Consider the following 23654-nt stretch of genomic DNA (forward strand, 5'->3'; position numbering starts at 1 on the left):
AAAAAAATCAAGAACTGAGGCGGGGATATTGTCTTCATATGAATTTCTGTTTCAAAGCACTGGAAATCTGGCTAATACATTTTTGTCTGAGTATTAAGTTATCTAAAGGCAATATAGCAAGCTGCTACATATCTGAAACATTTGCTTTAATACCACTAAAAATAGCAATTCAGTTAATAAAAAATAAAATAATGTAAAATACCAACCCTTCACCAAGCTCTCTGATGTCTGAGCATTCAAAATCCCACTCAATGGATAGCTCATCTTGCTTCTCAGCTGGTTCTAGAAAAGCAATCTAACAAGTAAAATAAATTAACAGATGCCAACCTAGACTTCTCTTTGAAAAGAATTACATATATTTATTTGTTTGATGTTACATTCATTATTCTGGTTGTTTAAAAGAGGGAAAATTGTCAAAACACAATGCTAGGTAAGTAAACTAGTTTCTATATAATGTGGTATGCTTATATATATATATATATATATATATATATATTTTTTTTTTTTTTTTCATAAAATGTACCTGGAATCTACAGTTTTACCGAAAGGCTGGAAAGGACTAGATGAATAAACAAGTCTTTCCCTACTATGACAGTTTGTTTCTGTTGTATTTAAGAACAAACATATCTTAAAATTTAATTCCTGTCTTTCATACACATTACCAATATGCAGAAATACATACACCCTCTGTACATGTGCACATACACAAACATACATACATATATCTGTATACGGGTCCCCCTTACATGGTTGACATTTCAGAATGTCGGAGACCATATGGCTGAGACCATATGATCAACATTCGAAATGTCGACCATGTGGAACCGGCATTTGCAAACAGTGTGGAAGGTAAGATTTTTGTTATGTTTTTTTTTTTTTTTTTTTTGTATGGTCGACATTTCAAATGTTGATCATATGGTCTCAGCCACATGGTTTTTGACATTCTGAAATGTCAGCCAGATCAAGTAGACAGCTATATACACATACATACATACATGAGCAGTTTTTCATATAGTTTAATATGATATATGTAGACAAAGATTTTATAACTTTTTAAGTTTTAAAGGTCAATTTCTAAGCATATACATACACAAGCCATATGTGTATTGCACCATGCATACATGTAAATCTCAAATTTAAATCTTGGAATGGTGTTATTATTCACTGTGGTTGTTGTAAGTGACACTTATTCCATAGCATAATGTTTACAGATTTTGTAATTAGAATTATCACAAAGAAAACAGATATGCCACATATTCTGCTACTATGATGAAGTACAAAAAATCATTTTGCAACATTAGGAAAATGCATCATATCATTAAAAAACTATTGATCCCAAAACTATGTCAGTATCTTGATAACACATTAAGTGACTGCCCATTTTCAGAAGTAATGCCACCAAAACCACTGTCAGCAACTTTTTTTTTGTAGAGAACAAGCCCCCCTGTACTCCCATATAGGAAAATACCACCAAACCCCTTAAACTTATATGACACGTATCAAATTATATAAAATTACTTCAGGTCAGACAGCAGTAGAAAAAGGAGAAAACTCCACTATGACTGAAACTGATTTCAGCAAAATTTCTTTACGTGATCGGCACTCACTTTATGTGCTTTCAATCACTTGACAGGTTTCCAAATATTTTGACAAAGTTTATTAAATCTGTCACAATTTTACCTTTTCTATTCAGGCTGATCATAAGAAGACAAATAATATAAAGAAGCTAAGCATGTGAACATTTATTTCTCTTGAAGCTAATTTTGGTGCTAGTCTATTTACTCCAATGAAATAGTTATTTTCTATACCAGTGTGCAAAAGGTAGTATTGCTAAAAACTGATGGCAGGGGCCATGCCCTCAATATGGTATGGAGTTTAGTGTCCATACAAAAATATTTTGGAAAAGAATATTAAGATGTTTGCAAGAAAATGAAAAGTATTTACAATATTCAGTGTATGAAAATAACCATTATTAGTTTATGCAAATAAACTTTACAATCACTAACAGTAAGTAACAGCTGATGACCTAAAGTAACGGGAGCGGTTGCAGGAAGAAAAAAAATGGGTGTGGCTAATTGTGATGAAGTCAGGCAGTATTACAATAGGGTCAACATTAACCAAGGGTACAATTTTGGTCTTCCATTATTGCACATGCTAGCTAATCTTCCAGCAGTTGTTTTCTTCTTCAGAACATATCACAGCTAGTCTGAGGAAGAGACTCCATTTCTCAGAAAAAAACTTCTTATTCTCTTTATAGGTTCATAGGTCAGTATTAGGCTGTTATTCCAGTGGACCATTTGTAGCCCAGCCACATGATCTCACATTGAATTTACCAAGACCTGGATTACCCCTAACAAAATGAATTACATTGGACCTAGTTTCTATTTGTTTCAATAACTGCTTGAGGGGACCACACAGGGGATGTACTTACAGCTGTCAATCCAGTCATCCAGGTTATACTTAAAAAAAGGTAAGGGAGAAACTATGTTTACATCCAAGGGGAATCTATGCCATAAAACAGATATCCTCTGTGATATATCTGTAGCATGCCAGCAGGTCCTATTTATATTTCAGAGGAAGTTTAGATCTTTTAAGTGGGTATTTAGGGCAAGATTAAATTTGTGGATGTGTAGAGGGGTTGCATTGGACCAGATACTTCAGGGGCATGTATACTAGGCAGAGGTCTCCTCTCAAAAGTCAATAAGAAATGGAAAAGAGGAAAAGATCTTTGAAGTGGTCATGGTAGCTCAAGGAAGGCATAACCTTTGTTGCTGTGGACATGTGCTTTGATAAGTACATACCAAAGAAAGCACTATACTATATACTTATCCTGATAAGGGAAGAGTAAAGGGGGATGATGACCTCCTTAGATCTAAAATGTAAATTCTTGATGATTAGTCTAGCTAGATAAATGGATTGAATAGCAACAGTAGTCACATGGTTTTCAAACAATCGTTTATTTTCAAAAAAGTACCCACATCACTAGTAACTGTGTCAGTTTATTGAGGGGGTCACCTATGTGATAGGATCATGGGTGTGTATGTTTGCCCAAGGATACAGTGCTGCATTTCTTAGCATTTAATTTGAGGCCATGGTCTAAGCATCACTTATTAGTGTGTGTTACGCCCTCCTGGAGAATCCAAAGGTTAACTGAGCTATTCATGATAGCTGCAGCTTTGCAATTATCAGTAAACTTTATCAGCATTAGACCCTTGGTGTCGGCATTGACATCAGAGAAGTAGATACCAAAGAGTAGAGGTACTAGCACAGATCCCTATGGGACACCACTGGTAGCTACTCTTATAAAAGAGAATGTGCCTCCAGTACTAAGAGACTGAGATATGTCTGTGAGCCAGTTTACAATCCAGTGGGTAACATAGGGGATTTACATTAAGCTAAATCAGCATATCAACAATGCCATAATTTAGAATGGTATCAAAGGATGTGGCCAAATCCAGGTATGAGGTATGAACTGATTTGCCTGAGTCTGATGCCTCAGTTACTTGCTCAAAAAATGTACACACATTTAGTAGGTAAGCTCCACCTTTAAAAGCACAAACTGGTCTTGGTCCAGGATTTGATATTTTTATTAACAGGCTTCACAATGATGCACTCCATTTTCTTACAAATAAGCGTGGTAAGGCTTATTGGTCTGTAGTTGCCTGGATCAGTAATGGCTCTCCCTCTATGGAGTAGGATGACTATAGCAGTTCTCTGTATCTCTGGCATGAGTCCATTGGAGAGGCTGAGATTCAACAGACTTTAATTTGAGGCTGCCGACAATGTTTGGTGCTGGCAAGAAGACAGCATGATACATTATCTGGACCAACAAGGTTAGTGTTCTTAGCTTTGGAGAGAACACTTGGGACTTGCTTAGACAAGAACAGGTGGTGACACAGTCATGCTAGTATGCTGTGGATAATTAGGGGGAGACAGGGATGTAAAATTTGTGCTAGGTAGTCAGGGGATGAGTATGTGATGTTATTTTGTATTAACTCTGGGAATTGTTTTTTTTTTTTTGTTTAAACCTCTTTTAAGTTACCACCTAAGACATAGAGAACAAACTATACTAACATGTTTTCAGTTACATACATTATACCTCACATATTTTCTTTTTTATAACTATCATTAGTGCAGCATTACATAAGTTGCTCAATTACTGCCTTCCCTTAAAGCTCATTCCTCCCCCTGAACATTATTTTGCACATATTGTTCCCACAGTTTCCATTTATTTCTGTGTAATATGTCCCTTCCCCTTTCTAAAGATCCTACTTACAGTTCTTTTATCTCTGTTACAACATTCAATACTTCAAATACAGTTGGTTTAGACTTTAATTTCCATTTTCTAGTAATTGCTTTTTGGCAGCCACCAGAATTAAACATAACAACGCCTTACTATATCCAGGTAATTCAGATCCTGTATACCAGCTCAAAATAATAATTTCCTTAGTTACACCCTTTTGCTCACCTAATATTTCTGACAGAATACTCTGTAGGGAATTTTTAAAATCTGCCAACCCATTACACTCCCAAAACATTTGTTTCCATTTACTTCTTTCTTCCCCATCACACCTCCAACATTTACCATCTATTTGAGGAAAAATTCTTTGAAGTCTGCTTGAGGTATACCTATGGAAACACTTCCAAGCAAAAGTCTTTAGCCTTCTAGCCTTTGCTGCATACTTGGAAGCCATACATATGTCTTCCCATTTTTCTCTTGTAAATTGATTGTCCAGTCTCTCTTCCCTGTCTTTTCTAATCTCCTCTGATCGATTCTTATAGTTATTGTGCAATATTTTACATGCCCTACTAATTATCCTTTTTTTAACACCAGCTTCAGTTCTAGATTCAACTAAAAACTCTACCAGAGCAGATCTTTCACTTAGGATTCCCCTATCCCTTTCTCTTTGCCTATACTCTGATATCAGTCCCTGGACAGGATATCCTTGGCTACCATAACAGAAACCTTTTAATCCATAGTCTTAAATATGTCATTTTATTATGTCCCTATAAATATGGCTATTGCTGAACCAATTCATATGTAGGTACTTAATGTAAGGCTATAGCCTGTGTTTTATCCTCATTAATTTTATATCCTGAAAAGACATGAAACTGCCTCAAAATGCTCCACAACACTGAAATGCCCTTTTCTGGATTTCTTAGGTACAAAGTAATATAACTCTGAGCATTACTGAGTATTGCTCATAAGGTTTCTGGCATAGCTGAAGAAAGCCTTATGGTTACCCTTGCCATGGGTAGTAATTCTCAATTCATACTTGCTTTTGCAGGATTTGATTTTGTTTCCAAGTTCCTTGTTGATATTTTTAAGTTCTTCTCTAGCTGAAGGGATTGTTAAGTTTGTTTTTATGGGCTATGAGTTTCTTACTTTTAATGTACAATTTGTTAATACTGGGATTCCACTAAATGGGATTGTTCTTGAAGTTTGCACTTATATGGGCAAAGGCCTCAATGCAAGTCTGGAGGTAGGTATGAGACTTAACTGTGAATAAAGAATGTTTGAAGTAGGATCTACAAGGTGGGGAGGGTGCTTGAATTTCATCAGGTTATTAGTTAGCTGGAGTAGACTTGCCTTGGAGCAGTCTTTGATGATGGAGGGATTTTAAGGCAACCCAGGTCTTACACTTAAAGTTCCTGTGTAATGATAGTAGCATTTTTTGGAGTTGCTGCCCTCACAGAGTGGTGCTTCTGTAGCAAAAAACAGAAGAGACTGTTAAAATGCTTTTGTTTTAAAAGCTTACATTTCCCTCAAAATCAGGGTTATCCCAGGGAAGTTGCGGAATGGCTGTATGCATCCCATCACCATACTTAGCATAGTGATGACTTGATGTCAGGAGTGCCAGTGGCTTTCCACTGACCCATGAGAATAATAATTAAAACAAAAAAAGGATAGAATAACACAAAGTCAGGAATGGTTACTCTGTTAGAATTAATATTTAATGCGTACACAAATTTGTGTGTACTCATTAAATATTGTCAAAGTGCTAATTCTGCCACCTTGCATTTTCTGATGTAGTCCCTAATCATGAGAAGTGTAAGAGCTCATGAAAAAAATACCAGTTTCCCAACTATACCCATTTAACCTTACAAACTATAGTACATAAATGGGTATAGCAGGGAAATCAGTATGTCCATAAGAACTTAAAAATAATATTTGCAGTTACGCTATAAAAGGCAAAAGTGGGGACAGGAAAGCTTCCACTCTGACTGGAAATCATAAAGAAACATCAATCACAGTCACACACCCAGAAGCATTAGAAAGTAGGATGTGACAGCACAGCACATTGCAAGTCCAATTTTCATATGAAATCACAATTTTATGTGAAAATGGAATTATTAGAGCCACTAGCCACCATCGGACTTCTCAATACAGTCAAAACTGACTGCAGGTTCTGCCTTCAGGTTTCTTCAGTGTTACATGATCTTTAAAGTGTTACTGCACTGTGGTCAGATTTCACCAGTGATTTGGTAACAATGGATGCTGAGAATAGGGGAACTATATTGGTGACAATCGTGCCCAATAATTTTGAGTTCCTTGTTGGGTTTTAGACTATTTGGTCTAAGAACCTGGCATTAATGAAATCCAGGAATTTTTTCTGCATACTTATTTGTGGTGGTATAGATCCCCCAGTTAATGGAGTCATAATTAAGGTCACCCAAGAGGATAGCATTGAGTTCTAAAGCGAGGAGATGTCAGTGTGTTTAGATATGCCTGTCTGCCAGATTCACAGAGGGGTGCATTAGTTGGCAGTGATGAGGTACTGGATTTTGTTTATCATAAGATGGATATGAAAGGAGTTCAGGGCCATTATCCTTATAAGTTTAGAAGTAAAATGTTTTTTAGGAACTTAGATACACCCCCCCAGCTTCACCCTCCAATTTGGTGTTAGGTCTAAAGGAGTGGTATGCATTAAAACCCTACACTTTGGGGGTTCTTTAATTTGAGGAGAATGACCTTGCCTAAAAAAAAGGCAAAATGAGGGAGATAAAAGTCTAGATGAATATACAGAAGCCATGAGGAGAGAGAGAGAGAGAGAGAGATAGATGCATGGCATCACTGGCAAAGTAGCTGAGGTTGTCAATCATCCCTCCCCCAGGCTCTTTTATATAGCATTGAGTCAACAACCTTAAAAATGGCAGGATACTATTCAATACTAATTTCACATCCATTTCAGATGCATATTCTAAGAGCTCTGTCATGTCCCTCCAAGGAGATGCATCTCATGTCATTCACTCCCATATGCACAATGGCCAGGTCATATACATACCTGAGGTGAAGAAATGTGAGGGCCCTAGTGACATTGAAAATCCTGGCACATGAGAGGCAGCAAGCCATCTCTCTGTCTTTGCACAGCGTGGTGAGTGGAGCATCTGTGTGTAATTGCAGAGTCACCTATGACCAGGATGTTGCCTGATGAACTAACTTGATCAATCATGCCTTAATGGCTTCTGCATGCTAGTTGGGTGACCCCTTTCTGTGGTAGTCTTTTCCTTGTTGCTATAGTGAGTTGTGTGCTGGTTTAGATCTGTTGATGATGGGTAGTGTGCAGGAGATAGATTTGTGGGTTTAGGCTGATGCCTAGACTTAGGAGGTCTAGGAGGCTTTGGACTGAGTTTTTTTTAATAGCATCAACATAAGACAGTTTTTGGCTTCAGTATGTAGATGTTTCATAGATGGGAATTAGACATTGTTAAGCTCAATGCATGCAACTGCTTGAGAAAAGAATGCTTCTTGTTTGGTTAAGAATGTACACCTCTCATAGACAGAGTCCTTTTGGATAAATTACTCATAGGAGTAAGAAGAAGGTATCCTTTCCACAACAGAAAAAGAGAGAATTCACTTTCATACACTACCCACTGTTGTATTACCACTACCATGGCACTGTACTCAGCAGGGTTTTGCATGGTAAATAGTGAAAAAGAAAATAAAAGTGCCAGTGGAAAAGAAGTGTAACCTGCAACCACAGTGCTTACAGCTACCTAGGACATGCAATAATTAATTCAATTCTCACTTAGCAATCACTCTATTCAAGATGGCTCCTGCATTCTGAAGCTTCTTAGGTTGTTCTCTAAGTACTGAAGTCATTTGAAGGTAGTGCGATGTAACTGTTTATACCATTCTTTGTGGCTTTGTGTCTGGCATGTATTTTCATTTTACTGTCAGATGGAATACACGTACAGATGTTGTAAATGCTAACATTAATGAGACAACAATGCTCATACTTAAACAGCAGCAGAACAGGTTGTGAGAATATTGCTAAATGAAACTTGCTTCATCCAGTAGTCCAGAGTTTCAGTGCTTCAGTGTCCATCTATACATGTCATATTCTGACCACACCACTTAAAGTGTTCTTGAGTCAGTCCATAAAACACAGCCTTGTGCTAGCTGGAATCTGAGTAAAATAAAGTAAAATTTGTGCTAATAACAACAGCAATGAAATTGTCCTCTGCTCCAAGGTCTGATGCTCTCATTTCCATTTGCACATTTTGCTGTGATCAAGTCCTTAAAAGATAGCACCAAGCTACACCTGAAAGTAAGTACAGCTACTATTAAGCAAGTGAACAAAAATACAGTTTATGAGCTAATAATAAATACAAAAGGCATCATCCTCTGAAATTCAGAGCTTGATTTACTCACTCTCCTAATTTGCTATACTCTGAGCAAGTTCATAGGTTCATAGGTGTATGCTAGTGGCCCTGGGGCCTTTACAAGCCCAGCCATGGGATTACCCTGGCATAGTGCCACCCGACCTTAGTTCTCTGTGCCTCTGTTGAGTAGAGCCACTGGAGTTATCCCTGGGGTGAATTTTCTGTTTCCCATCCACTCATCAAGATTTCCCTTGAAGAGGGTCAGTGAGGTGCTCTGCTTGACATGTATGGGAAGTCTGTTCCATTGGGATTTCTCTAGATGTAGCATTTCTAACAGAGCTGGGTCAGATATGGCTTTGTAAATCAAGCAGAGATCACCTCTAAGTAGGCAATATGAGACAGAGAATAGTTGGAGTTTTTTGAGTCTATCCATATAGGACAAGTGTTTAAGGCCTAGGATCCTCTTTGTGAGGTACTTTTGCGACCTCTCCAGTTGTTGCAGGTGTCTAGTGAGATACATACCAAATGGGGCATTGTACTCAATGACTGGCCTAATGAGGGAAGAGTAGAGGGAGACAATGACCTCTTTCTTCCTAGATGCAAAACCCTTAGTAATGAGATGTGCCACATAGAAGGACTGTCTGGCCACAGTGGTAATGTGGTGATCAAAAGAGAGGTTGCTGTCAACCTGTGTTCCCAGATATCTTATAACGCCTTCTGTGTTCAGTGAGCTACCATCAATGTGGTAATTCATGGGAACCGGGTTTTTCCCAAAGGGGATGATGACACATTTTTTGGCATTGAGCTTAAGGCCATGGTTCTGACACTAGTCGTTGGTCACAGTGAGGCCATTCTGTAGAATGTCAACATCGCTTGTGGAGTTAATAATAGCTCCCAGCTTGCAATCGTCTGCGAACTTTGTCAGCCAGAGTTCCTTCTTGTTGGCCGTGACTTAAGAGAAGTAGATACCAAAGAGGATAGGACCCAGAACCGAACCCTGTGGGACTCCACTCGTGACTAGTCACCAGTCTGACTTGGAGTCAGCTACTTTCACACTGTGGGTTCTATTTGTGAGCCAGTTTGCAACCCACCTAGTGATATAGGGGTTGACGCCAAGCTTAGTGAGTTTTTCTATGATTCCTGAGTGGGGAATAGTATCAAAAGCCTAGGCCAGATTAAGGTAGGCTGTATGAACCACCTTGCCTTCATCCACAGCTCTGGTGACTGACTCAAAAAGTTGACCAAGTTGATCAGGCATGATCTACCCTTCACAAAACCAAACTGTGTGTGATCCAGAGTTTAGAGATTCCGTATATCTTTGTTTATTAGGTCCATGATGATGCATTCCATAGCTTTGCATATCAGACTAATCAGGCTAATGGGGCGATAGTTCCCAGGGTCTGCAGTCACTCCTCCTTTGTGGAGAGGGATGGCTGTAGCAGTGCGCCATTTGGTAGGGACAAAGCCTGAGGTGAGGCTGTGATTGAACAGGGCACATAGGTGAGGTGTCAGTTCACTCTGTAGTTCATGTAGAACACAACTAGAGATATTGTCAGGTCCCATAGAAGCTGTATTCTTGGCCTTGGACAGTGCTGTTTAAACCTGTGCAGCAGTAATACTGGGTGCCTGGCAATCTGCTGGTATTGTGATTGGTCCTTTGGGGGGAGAGGGGTAAAGTTGGTACTGAATCTGTTGGCCAGTATACTGGCAGTATCTGTTGGCTCAGTATATGAGCTACCATTGTGCAGTAGCTCAGAGCAAATCTGGGTGTTGGTGGAGATTCTTTACATAATTATAGAAGGCCTTGTGGTTGTCTTTACTATCTGCTGCAATTCTGTTTTCATAGCTAACTTTAGAGGATTTGATGAGGGATCTTAACTTTTTGTTGAGGCTGATAAGGGAGTTTTTCCAGTCTTGGGACTTCACCTTATTCCACATCAGTTTCCTCCTTCTGTTGCAGAGTTTGTTGATGGCAGGGGACCTCCAGATTGGCTTCTTTTTTGGAGGAGAGTGTCTTGGTTCTGTTGGGTATGGCGAGATCCATGCATTTGTGTATGTGTTCATACAGTGCATTGGTATATGATTCTGTGGTCATGCAACTATTCTCCATTTGCATGGGTGCCATGAAGTTAGTCACCTTGTTTTTTGGAGCCCAAAGTAAGCTTTGGAGAAGATTTTCATGGTGGCTACCTTTGTGTGGGGGGTGGATTTCCATGGTGATTAGTTTGTGTTTGGATCTAACCAGGGAGGAGCTGACTATTGGTGTAGAGCAATGGTCACTCATGTTAGTAATGACCAGGTCAAGGATGTTGATATCTCTAGTGGGGGTAAGAACAAGCTGTTCCAGGGCATTGGAATTAATGAATTCCTGGAAACGTTGGGCAAGTGTATTGGTACATGAGTAGTTTTCCCAGTTAATGGAGGGGTAGTTGAAGTCACCCAGTATGAGAGTGTTAGATTGGACCCTAATATTCTCCAGGGTGCTTAGGAACATGGAGTGTGAGTCTTGGGACATGGTTGGGGACCTATAGAAGGCTACAACCTGAATTGCTGTCTTATCCAATGTTAGCTGCACCTGAAGTATCTCTGATGCATTATGTTGGGCTACCAGTCTGGAGGTGTGCGCATCCTTTGAGTATGGAAACACCACCCCCTTTGGAGCTTCGGTCTAAGTTCTGAGGCCAAAAGGTGTGGAATGAGTTATAGCCTGGTAGTGCGGGGGTGCTTTCTGTTGCCTTGAACCAGGTCTGTGTTACAGCACAAATGTTGATGTACTCCATTTTAAGGAATGCTTCGAGCAAGTGCATTTTCATATTTAGACTTCTAGCATTAAGCAGCAAATGAACAATTCTCCTGGCTTCCCATCCCCCCCCCCCAAAAAAAAAGCCATTTGTCATGTATAATAAGCAAATAAAGCATCACAAAGAAATGTATCTGCTGCCATCTGCATCAAGCTTTGTCGTGTAGTCCATAGTCTGATTCTTTAAACCTGCTTTTGTGTTCTGAGTAGAGTCATGCATGATGCTGGATGCATTGTCAGACACTTTGCTCTTCACTGTACATCAGCACCTTTACATTGAGCAATGTTACTAAAATTACTACATAATGTAGCACAAAACAGCCTACATTCAGCAATACACCAGCAACAGAACATTCATGTAAAGGCTTCACTTGCCATAAATTCCTGTGATATTCCTCCAGCTTTCATATTTCTAATTTAAAAAAGGAATGTTGTCCTACAGTCTGACTGGCAGTGATACAGCAGAACATTACACTTTCCAAGACATCACAACCAACAATGAAATCTTATTTAATTAAAAAAAAAGTTTAAAAAAGTGGTTCTCCAACACTAGCACTTTCTAAGTTCAGTTGCAATGTGTTTTTTAACATCTTATTTTTAGACTGCCTCAACAACCGTTCACCTGGTACAGCCACAGCCAATGGGAATCAGCAGCTTGCTGCTTCATATAGCCTTACCATCCCTAAGACGCCCAAATGAAGTGTTGCTTTTAGTTCCACCCCCCCCCCCAAAAAAATGACAAGAGGATCTGTAATATGGACTAATCTCCTTATTGTCAATGGAGGAGGTTGCCAAAATGTTGGTTTGATTTAATTTAAGCTAAATTGATTTTTTAATATAAATTGAAATTCCACATGTACAGTATGCTACAGCATGAGTTCTCTGTCCCCTGAATGGGAATGTTTGGTATTTTTCAGAAATGATTAAAACAAAAACAACTTTAAGAAACTATCTTCCTTTGGAGGGTCTGCAGCCCAGTAAAGCAAATCACCACTGTCATCAATTGTAATTTGAAGTAATTCAAAACGTGCAGTGGCAGATGGCTTGTGTATCCGTGTGCAAAAATAAATCTGGCCAACAGAATTAATTAATTTTATGAGAAGGGGAGTGCACAATAAAATAAAATGTGCACACATTGTCTTTCTTACAGACTTTGGATACTGGATAACTGGTCACCTATGATTGCCTGGAGTAGGGGAATTAATACTAGGGAAATAGATTTCATTGCATTGCTTTAACCTGAGAATTTGGAATGAAGAGTCAGTTTTCATTCTGAGAGGGTTTGAAGGGAAATACACAATCTGATGTTGTCATTTTCATTAATTCCTCAACTGTTGGATTCAGATCCAAACCTCGAATCCAACTAGGCCGCTTCTTCCAGATCATAAAACACTGAAACTCTTGAGCTCCTCCCTTTACCCATAATGCCCTAGTCACCTTACATACCTCAGATCTTGTTTGCCCCCTTAGCATTCGGACATAGGTTGCAAAACTCTTAAATGAACAGTCTTTTGTGAGTGTCAAAATACATTAGTTATTTTAACTTTAGTCCCTTTAGCTTTTATAATATCTTTAAAGTTTTCATTTTATATCTTTAGTGTTTTTCTACTTTTTCTTTACTCTTTAGAGTAGTTTTTAATACCATTTTTAGTATTTTCTCCCCTTTCAGTACTTTAAGTGCTCTCTTTTTTACCATTGTTGGTAAATACCCTTCTTTCCCTTTCACCTTAAAAAAAATAAATATATATGTATGTGTATATGTATGTGTATATATATATATATATATATATATATATATATATATATATATATATATATATATATAAAACTAGGTATATATTTATGATAATTTTCCTTTCTCTTTTCTAAGATGTCTGAAAAACTGTCAGGATTTAAAAAGTGTGTGGCCTGCATCCACAATATTCCAAATTCAGTTGCACATTCAAAGTGTGTGCATTATTTGGAACCTTTACATTTGGATGCCAACTGTGACATTTGCAATGGTTTTAATTCCTGTGCACTTATTGATCGAAAGAGCAAGTTGATTCTTAGGGATTTACTACCCTCAAAACCTGCTTCAGTGGACATCTACAACAACTGGAAAGGCCGCAAAAATACCTCACAAAGAGGATTACTGGCCTCAAACAGATGCCTTACGCAGACCGTCTCAATAAACTCCAGCTTTACTCCGTCGCATATCGCCCACTCAGAGGCGATCTCTGGCTAACATACAAAGCTATGTCAAACCCAGAGCTGTTGGACATGCTCCACTTAAAGAAATCCCAATCCCTCCGAGCTACATGCTCTAGGGTCCTAAATCTTGTCACCACAATAAACAGAACATGCTGGAGGGATAGATTCCTGTCCCAGAGACTTCCCATACTCTGGAACAGACTACCTATCTTTCTCAAACAGAGCTCCTCATTAACACTATTCAAGAAAAATCTTGATGATTGGATGGGGTAATAGGAAATTCACCCCGGGGATCACTTCTGTGGTTCTGCTTGACAGGGGCACAGGAAAATAATTTTCTTGGGTGGCGAAAGCCAGGGTACCTTTTTGGCTAGGCTTGTATAGGCCCTAGGGCCAATAGCCTAGTACCTACCTATGAACCTATGAAGCTATGGGGGTCATACCCCCAAAAAGTCTGATAAAAAGGAGACCTGCATTCTAAAGAATCCTGTCAAAGATCTCGTGATCTGACTACTGCTTCGACCTTGGCTCTAACCACCAAGCCTCCTCTCAAGCAAGCAAAAAGTCAGATCTGACTGTTTTGGGTCTGAAGCCTAGACCTGAGACGTCATCTAGCATCCACTTATCTGAGCTTCTGCCAGAGCTGATCACCTCTCAAATCCCATCGTCCCTTTTGATGTCTCCATGACACCACTCCAGACCTTCATCTATAGCCTCATCCACTCTGTCTTCGAGAAGCCTGTTCAAAGCAGACATCCGCAGGATGATAAAGAAGTTTCTCAGGACACAGATAAAGATGGGAGTTCTTCTGGCTACAACTCCATTGGGTCCGGAGACCTTTGTCAGTACTACATCTCCATTATTAGCTCCTTCTTCAATCTGTCCTTCAGTTTTGGAGCCCTCAGATCCAAAAGTCCTGGAGTTGCCTACATCAGATCTGAAAATGTTAGTGTCTTTGACTCCAATAGTGTCTGTGAGCGGTCCAATGTTGAGTGCTTCCAAGCCAGACAACTCTCAAAGCCATAGCGTCAGTGCTGGCTCTGAGGTGTTGGATTCAACTCTGAAGTTGTCAGAGCAGTGTCTACCACCTTGGCGGCTTCAGCACTAGACAGCTCAGCTCCTGCCTTGATTAGTTTGCCTGTGGCGGGAACTGATGATCCATAAGCCCGCCTTATTGGATATGTCAGTTTCTTCTTTTCCCAGGTGTTCTGTTTTTGAGGTAGTGCAGAGGGCCTTCTCTCTTTCCAAAGTTCAGATATCTCTACTCTCCTCTGCTCTGACTTCCTAACCTCATTCATTTCTGTGTCCAGAGTCTCATTCATCCATTCCACTGGGAGAGCCAGCCCAAACCAGTCTCCAGACTACCTAGCAGGGGATAGTTATCTCTTTTTATACCTCTTTGGAGAATCCCACTGACGAAGTTCCTTGGAAGAGGAAGTGCAAAAGGAGGCACTTAGAATCTCCACAAGAGTCTGTCACTGGGGACACCACCTTTGATGAAGGGGAAGGGTCCTCCAGATTATGCCCAATTATGTCTAATTCTGAGACATCTTAGAACTCTAAAAGGAAAAAGGTGGTTGGTCCCCTGGTAACACTTTCCAAGACAAGTTGGTGTTAATGGAGGCCTTCGTTGCTGGCCCATCTACCTCTTGGGTGAATCTGCCCATTGATGAACTCATTGATGTAGTTTCTCAATGGGTGTGGAAGGAGTCTGGCACAATACAGCCAATTTTCAAGAGACCAGATAGGATCCTGGTACCACCTAAGGATAGACCACACTAGAGGAAAGGAGTACCCATTGATGCCATGGTGTAGTGGCAGTCACTAAAAAGGAACTATCAGAACAAAGTTCCTATGTCCACCCCCCAACAGGGAGCCAAGGGCACTAGACAGGTTTGGGAAGTATCTCTATGCTTCAGCGCCTTTCATTCTTAGATCATTGAATTATTTGGCACATTTTACAAGACTCCAGAAGGATTTGATTAAGGCATTTTCAAAATCCCTCTCTTGGACCATATCCTCCAAGGTACAGAGTACTGTTGCCTCGCAGATGGCTATTCTGCAATCTATTTCAAATTTGTCCATGAGATTTATCTCCCATGCAGCTGAAGGCACCTCATGGACGGCAGATTCAGGCATTTCCATCAGGAGACATGCCCGGATGCACTTACATGACTTTGCAGAAGCCTTCAAATTTTCTTTTGTCAATGCTCCTTTTGACGGAACCTCATTATTTGGCCCCAAAGTGAAAGATAAAAGGTGAGTGCAGGAAAGAAAACCCCTGTCTGTTGCAGCCATACATTTTCTGACCCCCTCAATGAACCTTTTCTAGGAACCAATGAGGCAGATGCAAAATGTGGTTCAAGAAATCCCAGGGGCCCTTCCAAGATCAACATGAAAGTTCCCCCAGGGACAGAGGAGAGAACTCAAATGGAAAACACCATCTATGTGGCAGAGATGGTCCACATAACCAGGAATCTAGGGATATGTTCTCTGACAGATCCTACTGGTGCTTCTGAAAGGAGGCCCAACTGTCCATCTCTGGAGGCAGTCAGGGGTCATTTATCCCTACATCAGACAGCCTGGTTAGAAATTACAAAAGATTCATGGGTGCAGACGATAATATCCAGAAGTTATATAATACCATTTTACCATCCACCCACATTGATTTCAAAGAAGATCCCCGATGTTCAACCAGTCAGAAGGAAGCAGCAACACTAGAAATAAACAAGCTGCTAGAAAAAAGAGTCATCCAAGAGGTCCCCAAGACCAGAAAGAGTCCAGAACTTATTCAAGATTCTTTTTAGTGTCAAAACAGACAGGAGACTAGAGACTAATTTTGGATCTTACCAAACTAAATCAATTGGTTCAACATACAATGTTCTGGATGGTTACAGTACACTACATTATGCCATTTCTGCACAAGAACATGTGAATAAGCTTGACAGATCTTCAGGATGTGTACTATCTCTTAAAATGAACAGACAATACAGGAGATATCTATGCTTCCAGCTGGAAGTTAGTCATTCCCAATTTAGAGCATTGCTCTTTGGTCTCACCATGGCTCCCATGGTGTTTGCCAAGTGTATGGCAGTTGCTGCAACTCACTGAGACTGCAGGGACTCCATGTGGTTCCATATTTGAAAGACTGTCTCCTATCCACTCCAACCAGATGTCATCTAATCCCAGCTCTCGTCTGGGAATTTCTGTCAATTACAATAAATCTCAATTCAAACCAACTCAGAATTTGGAATTTATTGGTGTTCATTTTAACACTTACCCTCAAATAACTTCTCTTCTTCTGTCCTAGATTGAAACAATTCAGTCTCAGGTCAAAAAGATCACTCAGAACCAATTGCTTTCAGCTTGTCTGACACTCCAAACACTGGGATCTATGTCAGCAGCAATCACTTTTGTACTACTAACAAGGTGCCATATGAGAATCCTTCAATGGACACTCACAACCCAATGGTCTATTACACATCAGCCGTTATCCTCTCAAATCAGAATAATGCAAGCTAGCAAAAAATATCTTCTGTGGTAGATCCATTCCAATCAAATACAAGAAGGCCATCCCTTTGTTCTCCATCAGTCCAAGGCCATAGTGACCAGAGATCTCAGAACAGGTTGGGGGGCACTTCTTGGGAAGGATAGTCCAAGGCACATGGTCGTCCGAATAAGCCAACTTGCATATTAATGTCCTGGACATGAGAGCTGTCCTCTTAGTGTTGAAGGCCTTCCAAGAAGCTCTTCCAATTGGGACTATTATGATTCAAGCAGACAATATGTCAGTAGTTCAGTATATCAGCAAACTAAGGAAAACCAGATCTTACTCTCTTTGTCGAGAAGCTATAAGAGTATGGCAATGGGCGATCTCATCCAGTCATTTTCTGATACCAATACACATTCTGGGGAAGTCCAATATGATTGCAGATAAGTTGAGCAGGTCTATTCTAATCCTTCACTAATGGTCCCTCAACATGAAAGTGGGGGAGAGGATTTTCCATCGATAGGGCCAACCATATTGCAATCTCTTGGCATGCCCCCACAACAAGTGCAACAGGTTCTTTGCCCTGATTGCCATGGGGGAAAGTCCATAAGGGATGCTCTATTTCATGATTGGCCCTCCAGTCAGTCCCCTTTACATTTTTCCCCATTACACCTAATACCCAAATTTCCACAGAAAGCATCTCGATTGAAGAGCACAGTTATCATCATTGCCCATTACTGGCCTCATCATATCTGGTTTCCCTTCCTTTGGCCTCATCTTCTACATCTGGCATGGATTCTTGATCCAACCTCAGACCTCCAGTCTCACCAGACAGGCATAACTCATCCGGGCATTTCAGGCCTCAAGTTGATCACATGGTTTCTCCATTTCCATTGATTGCTAGACAGCCCAGGGTCTCATTCCCTGTATGCCACATTCTGTTATCATCCCTCAAAGCTTCCACCTGAAAAATTTACAAAAGTAAATGGAAAAGATCTGTTTGATTTTTTTTTGGGGGGGGGGGCTCATAAAAATAATTTGGATCCTTTTTCAGCACTGATTTCCAAGGTTCTTGATTTTTTAGCTACAGTTTTTAATGAAAGGGCTATCTCCTCAGCTGTCAGAGTGCAACTAGCAGCCATCTCTAATTTTCACATAGGAGTAAATAACCCACCTTAGCTTCCTACAAGCTTTTGCAAAGCCTTTTATGAGGAACATGTTTACTTAGACCTCCTCTGAAGGATCCTACTCCTCCTTGGAATTTAAATGTTGCTCTTCAAGCCTTAACCAAACCCCCTTTTGGTTAAAGTTTTTTGACCTGGAAAACTGTTTTCTTAGTTGCTATCACTTCTGCCAAAAGACTGAACTTCAAGCTTTTTCTTCTAAGCCTCCTTATCTAATTTTTCACAAGGACAAAAGTATCTCTAAGAACCAACCCTTCCTTTCCTCCTAAGGTGGTGTCAGAATCCAATATTAATCAGGTTATCAACTTCCTAAATTTCTTTCCAAACTTTTCTAATAAAGGCAAATACATGTTACATCTGTTGGATGCTCACAGACAGTTACGTTTCTATCTCAACAGAACCAAAGATATAAGGAAATGAGATCAATTATTTGTTTTCCCTTTCTAATTCAAAATTAGGCAAACCAGTTTCTAGAATGACTCTAGCCAAATGGTTGACTGATTGTATTACCTTTGTCTACAAAAAATAGGTTTGCCTTTACCAAAACCACCAAAAGCCCTTTCAATGGCATCTTCTTCAGCCTTTTTGTCTAGAACTTCATTGGATAATATTTGAGCAGCTGCAACTTGGGTTAATCCTTATATCTTTATTGCGCATTACAACTTGGATCTGGTCTCTAGAGTGAGTGCAGCTTTTGGCTCAACTGTGTTCAGGAATATCCTTCCTTAGAGTCCACACAAGGTTTAAGTAGTTGGGGACTTTGTCCAAACAGATGATGAATGAATGAAAATGACAACATCAGATAAAAAAATTATGTACTCATCATAACATTCCATCTGTATTGTCCATTTTCCTTTTTTCTCAACTTCCCTCCCACCACTCCCCTTCCTTTCTTTAGTTCTGGAAGATTGAAGGATATTGAAGGAACTACTGTTCCTTTGTTTGAGTCCCATATTCTGTTGTTTCATATTTTTAACTAGTATAAGGGTCTATGGGCAGTAAACTAGATCTGAGGTATGTAAGGTGACTAGGGCATTATAGGTGGAGGGAGGAGTTTGAGAGTTTCAGTGTTCTACGATTTGGAAGAAGCGACTGAGTCAGATCCAAGGGTTGGATCCGAACCCAACAGTTGAGGAAGAATGAAAATGGACAACACAGATGGAACTTTTTTTTTTTTTTAATAAATGCATCTCTGGTTTCTATCTGTAAAGAAAAAAAAGTTTCTTTATTTCAGGAGCTGGAAGCACACTGATAAAACTGGTGCCAGTATCTAAAATATTATGCTGACACAAAGAGATCATGCAGTATACGCAGCAGTATCATTTTCTTGTATTATTTATGAACTAAAGTACAGCAAGAGAATGGAAGGGAATACAATTACAAGATAATGAACTACATTGGCAGTTTCTATTTGATGGGTTTTGTTTTCTTTATTAAAATACTAGACAGTGGAAAATAGGGCTGTCACTAGTGTCTGAAACTGGGAAAGTGAACAATAGGCACTTTAGATTTCAGTGATAACTGTAGGTTTGTGCTAGGAAGTTGCTAGCCACAATGGCAAAAGTGAGAGGAAAATTATTTTAAAACTAAATTTGACCTGTATGGAGCCCCAAATCTTTTTGGATTGTAATTTTCTTAATCAGCTAGTCAGAACATTTAGACCACATATGATTTATGAGGCAACGCAAAAAAACAGGGAAATATCTGATTCAAAGTCACATAACAAGTTAGCTCAAGATGATTTATTTCAAACACCGATAATGTCTTTGTATCAGAATAAGACACTATTACAAATATAGACACAGCAAACATTGTATTCCATCCCTCATTAATGTTGCATTATTTCCATTTTGTCGCATTCTGGAAGCTTTTTTTTTTTTTTTTTTTTTGAGGAGGCAGACTTTAATGCATTTAGTCATCAGTCATGTAACCTATATCAAATTACCAAAAACATCAAGTACTTTAGAAATACCAAAATCCATTGTACAATATATTATAAAATAGTAAAGCATTTATCAAACTTTGTCTTAAGGAATGTGACTTTAAAATACTTGTAATAGTCAAAAGATCATTTCAACCCAGGTGGGTGCCTTGCTTCTAATTCATTCTGCTACAATACTTCATTGCCAAATCGTTTTCTGTATCACTGCCTCTTAAATAATGTGAAATAGTCTAAAACAAAAAAGCAAACATATTTATTGAAAGTTGGACATTTGATGGAATGTTAGAATAATGTACTATTCTCAGTTCTTTCATTTGACTGGGGATGCATTCCCACTTATTTTCTCAAATAATTTTCTCTTAGTTTTCCTAGCATAAAATGCATCACACCAGATACATGTTGCACAATATGCTATGATCTTACTCTAATGTGTTTATTGTCTTTGCCAAAATGCTAATTTCTATGTAAAACAAAAGGTTTTACTATGAAACTTCAAACAGCAAAACCCCAAACATCAGAAAGACTGAAAACTAATGTCCAAAATATAGAAGGGCAAAAAAGTTAACTGTGTTTTTTGCAGAGGGCAATGTTCCCACATTTCCTGAACTTTTATCTCTCTCCATTCAACATCCTTATAGCCTTCTTTTGGTATCCAGGCATTCTTATCTGGCATGATGCCCACAAACAATATAATGCCGTAAATCTTTCCTTATCCCCCATTGTTTCAACTTAAATATATATATATATATAGATATATATATATATATATATATATATATACATACATACATACATACATATACATACATAATAACATATACATGATGAAGAATGATCATCATATATACGATATATTTGCAAAGTTTTAACTATCTTTGTAAGTCATGAATGCTAGTCATTTAAACAGCAGGCTATGCATATATAAACTTACCTAATAGCTATAAAACTGTATCCCAGATACATGATCTGCAGAATGCAGAAACCAAGGAAGCTATCCACAACCTAATATTTTGAAACAGTGTCACAAGATGCATACATGAGAAGAAACAAATGTCAAGTATTATAAAGCTTATTGAAAGACATCAGCATGTAAGAACGCATCACTAAAATACTAGACGAAGTACAACCATATTACTATGGCTGTTGGGACAGAAAAAATAACGTGCCCCAGTCTGAAAACAAGACCTGCATACATGTGCATAATGTTTCACAATTAGTACAAATCAGCAGAATACAAGCAATATCCTTTAATTTCCCAAAATTGTAGTTCTCAAAGACAGTATAAGAAGGAGAGCATATAATAAAGATTGTAGATGAAATCATTTGACACATAAAAGATCAAAAATGTAATATGTGATTACACATATCTAAAACACAAAGCATCAAAAGAAAATGATCACAAATGTAACCAATACCATTGCATTTCTGATCACAAAACAAACAAAACCATCTATAGCAGACCGCAAATGCAGTTCCCATATATGCACATTCAAACCATAACCATTCTAAAAATACAAACATCAGACACTATATTCCCAAAATGAATACAGTTTGTTCACTTTTTTCAATTAATTTGCATTGCTACATTAAAACGATAAAAACAACCACTAAAGACTTTGGAAAGCTAAGTTCACTTCACTAGAAAACACATACCTCCCCTGTGCAAATACTCCAAATAATTGCTTTTACTTGGGGGGGCTTCAACTCCACACTCTCCGGCATGGGTTCAATGCACCTTTACCTACAGTAATTATATATACCAAATCCATGATGGCACAACCAAGGAAAAAGACAAACCTCTAAATTATGCTATAGCCCACCTATCATAGTTTTGACTATAGCAAAATTTGATCTACTTCCCCACTGATGATAAAATCCTGAAATTATATTTGTGATTTAATAAGCAGATGACCAGATATATGGAACCTAAGTAGAACTATCTTGCCTGGCATGTAGGCAACAGTCTCAATATGACAGGTATGCAGATTACACCTCACATATAGGTTTGTTGTTTTTTACAAGGCATGTGATCTACTGGGTTCATAGGTTCATAGGTGTGTACTAAGCTAATGGCCCTGGAGCCTTTACAAGCCAAAAATGTGCCCTGGCATCGTGCTGCCCAACATTAGTTCCCAGAGCCTCTATCAAGTAGAGCCATTGGAGTGATCTTCGAGGTGAACTTTCTATTACCCATCCACTCATCAAGATTTCTCTTGAAGAGGGACAGCAAGATGCTCTGCCTGACATATATGGGAAGTCTATTCCATTGCATGGGCAGTCTCTGGATGGGAAATCTGTCCCTCCAGCATGTTTTGTTGATTGTGGTAATGAGGCTGAGGTCTCTGGAGCATGTGGTGCAGAGGGATTGGGATTTCTTTAGCTGTAGCATTTCTAACAGAGCTGGGTCAGACATGGCTTTGTAAGTCAAGCAAAGATTGCCTCTAAGTAGGCGATATGAGACAGAGAATAGCTGGAGTCTTTGGAGTTTGTCTGTGTAGGACGTGTTTAATGCCTAGGATCCTCTTCATGAGTTACATCTGTGGCCTCTCCAGCTCTTGCAGCTCTCTACTGAGGTACATGCCAAATGGGGCATTATACTCAATGATTGGTTTACTTAGGGAAGAGTAGAGAGAGACAATGGCCTTTTTCTTCCTGGCTGCAAAACCCTTGATAATGAGATGTGCCACATACAAGGACTTTCTGACCACAGTGGCAATGTGGTGGTCGAAGGAGAGGTTGCTGTAACCTGCATCCCCAGATCTCTTATAACACCTTCAGTGTTCAGTGGGCTCCCATTGATGTGGTAAATAGTGGGAACTGAGTTTTTCCAAAGGGGATGATGACACATTTTTTGGCATTACGCTTAAGGCCATGGTTTCAACACCAGTCATTGGTCTCAGTGAGGCCTTTCTGTAGGATGCCTGTATCACTTGGTGAGGTAATAATGGCTCCCACTTGCAGTCGTCTGCAAACTTGATCAGACAGAGTCCCTTTGTGTTGGCCTGGACTTCTGAGAAGTAAATGCCGAACAGGGGAGTACCCAGGACCGATCCCTGTGGGACTCCACTCGTAACTGGTCGGCAGTTTGACTTGGAGTCTACTACTTTCACACTGTGTGTACTATCTGTGAGCCAGTTTGCAACCCACCTAGTGATATAGGGGTTGATGCCTAGTTTGGTGAGTTTATCAATAATTCCCAAGTGAGGAATGATATCAAATGCCTTTGCCAGATCGAGATAGACTGTATGAATTGCCTTACCTTCATCCACAGCCCTGGTGACTGAGTCAAAGAAGTCAACCATGTTGAGCAGGCATGATCTCCCTTTGTCATTGAGGAGCCTAGCCCAGTTTTTCCTAATTGCTCCAGAGCACCATCAGTTTACGTGAGTTTCTCAGAGTCACACAGTAGGCAAATGGAGGCTGAAAGCCTGGATTATA

General features: G+C 39.3%; 1 protein-coding gene across 7 annotated transcripts in view; it reads right to left on the reverse strand.

Annotated features, from left to right (window-relative positions):
* Nucleotides 1-23654, reverse strand: part of GDA (guanine deaminase) — a 1032722-nt gene that overhangs the window by 835819 nt on the left and 173249 nt on the right. For 4 of the 7 annotated variants that reach the window (XM_044064387.1, XM_044064386.1, XM_044064390.1 and 1 more), the window contains exon 2: nt 207-295. The exons of the other annotated variants lie outside the window; for them this stretch is intronic. In XM_044064387.1, coding sequence (XP_043920322.1) covers nt 207-295 — 89 coding nt within the window. The remainder of the gene's footprint in view (nt 1-206; nt 296-23654) is intronic. 7 annotated transcript variants of the gene reach the window in all.

This window comes from Protopterus annectens, chromosome 2.part2, assembly GCF_019279795.1.
Source record: "Protopterus annectens isolate FY-2018-M chromosome 2.part2, PAN1.0, whole genome shotgun sequence".
In the NCBI taxonomy this organism is placed as follows: domain Eukaryota; kingdom Metazoa; phylum Chordata; order Ceratodontiformes; family Protopteridae; genus Protopterus; species Protopterus annectens.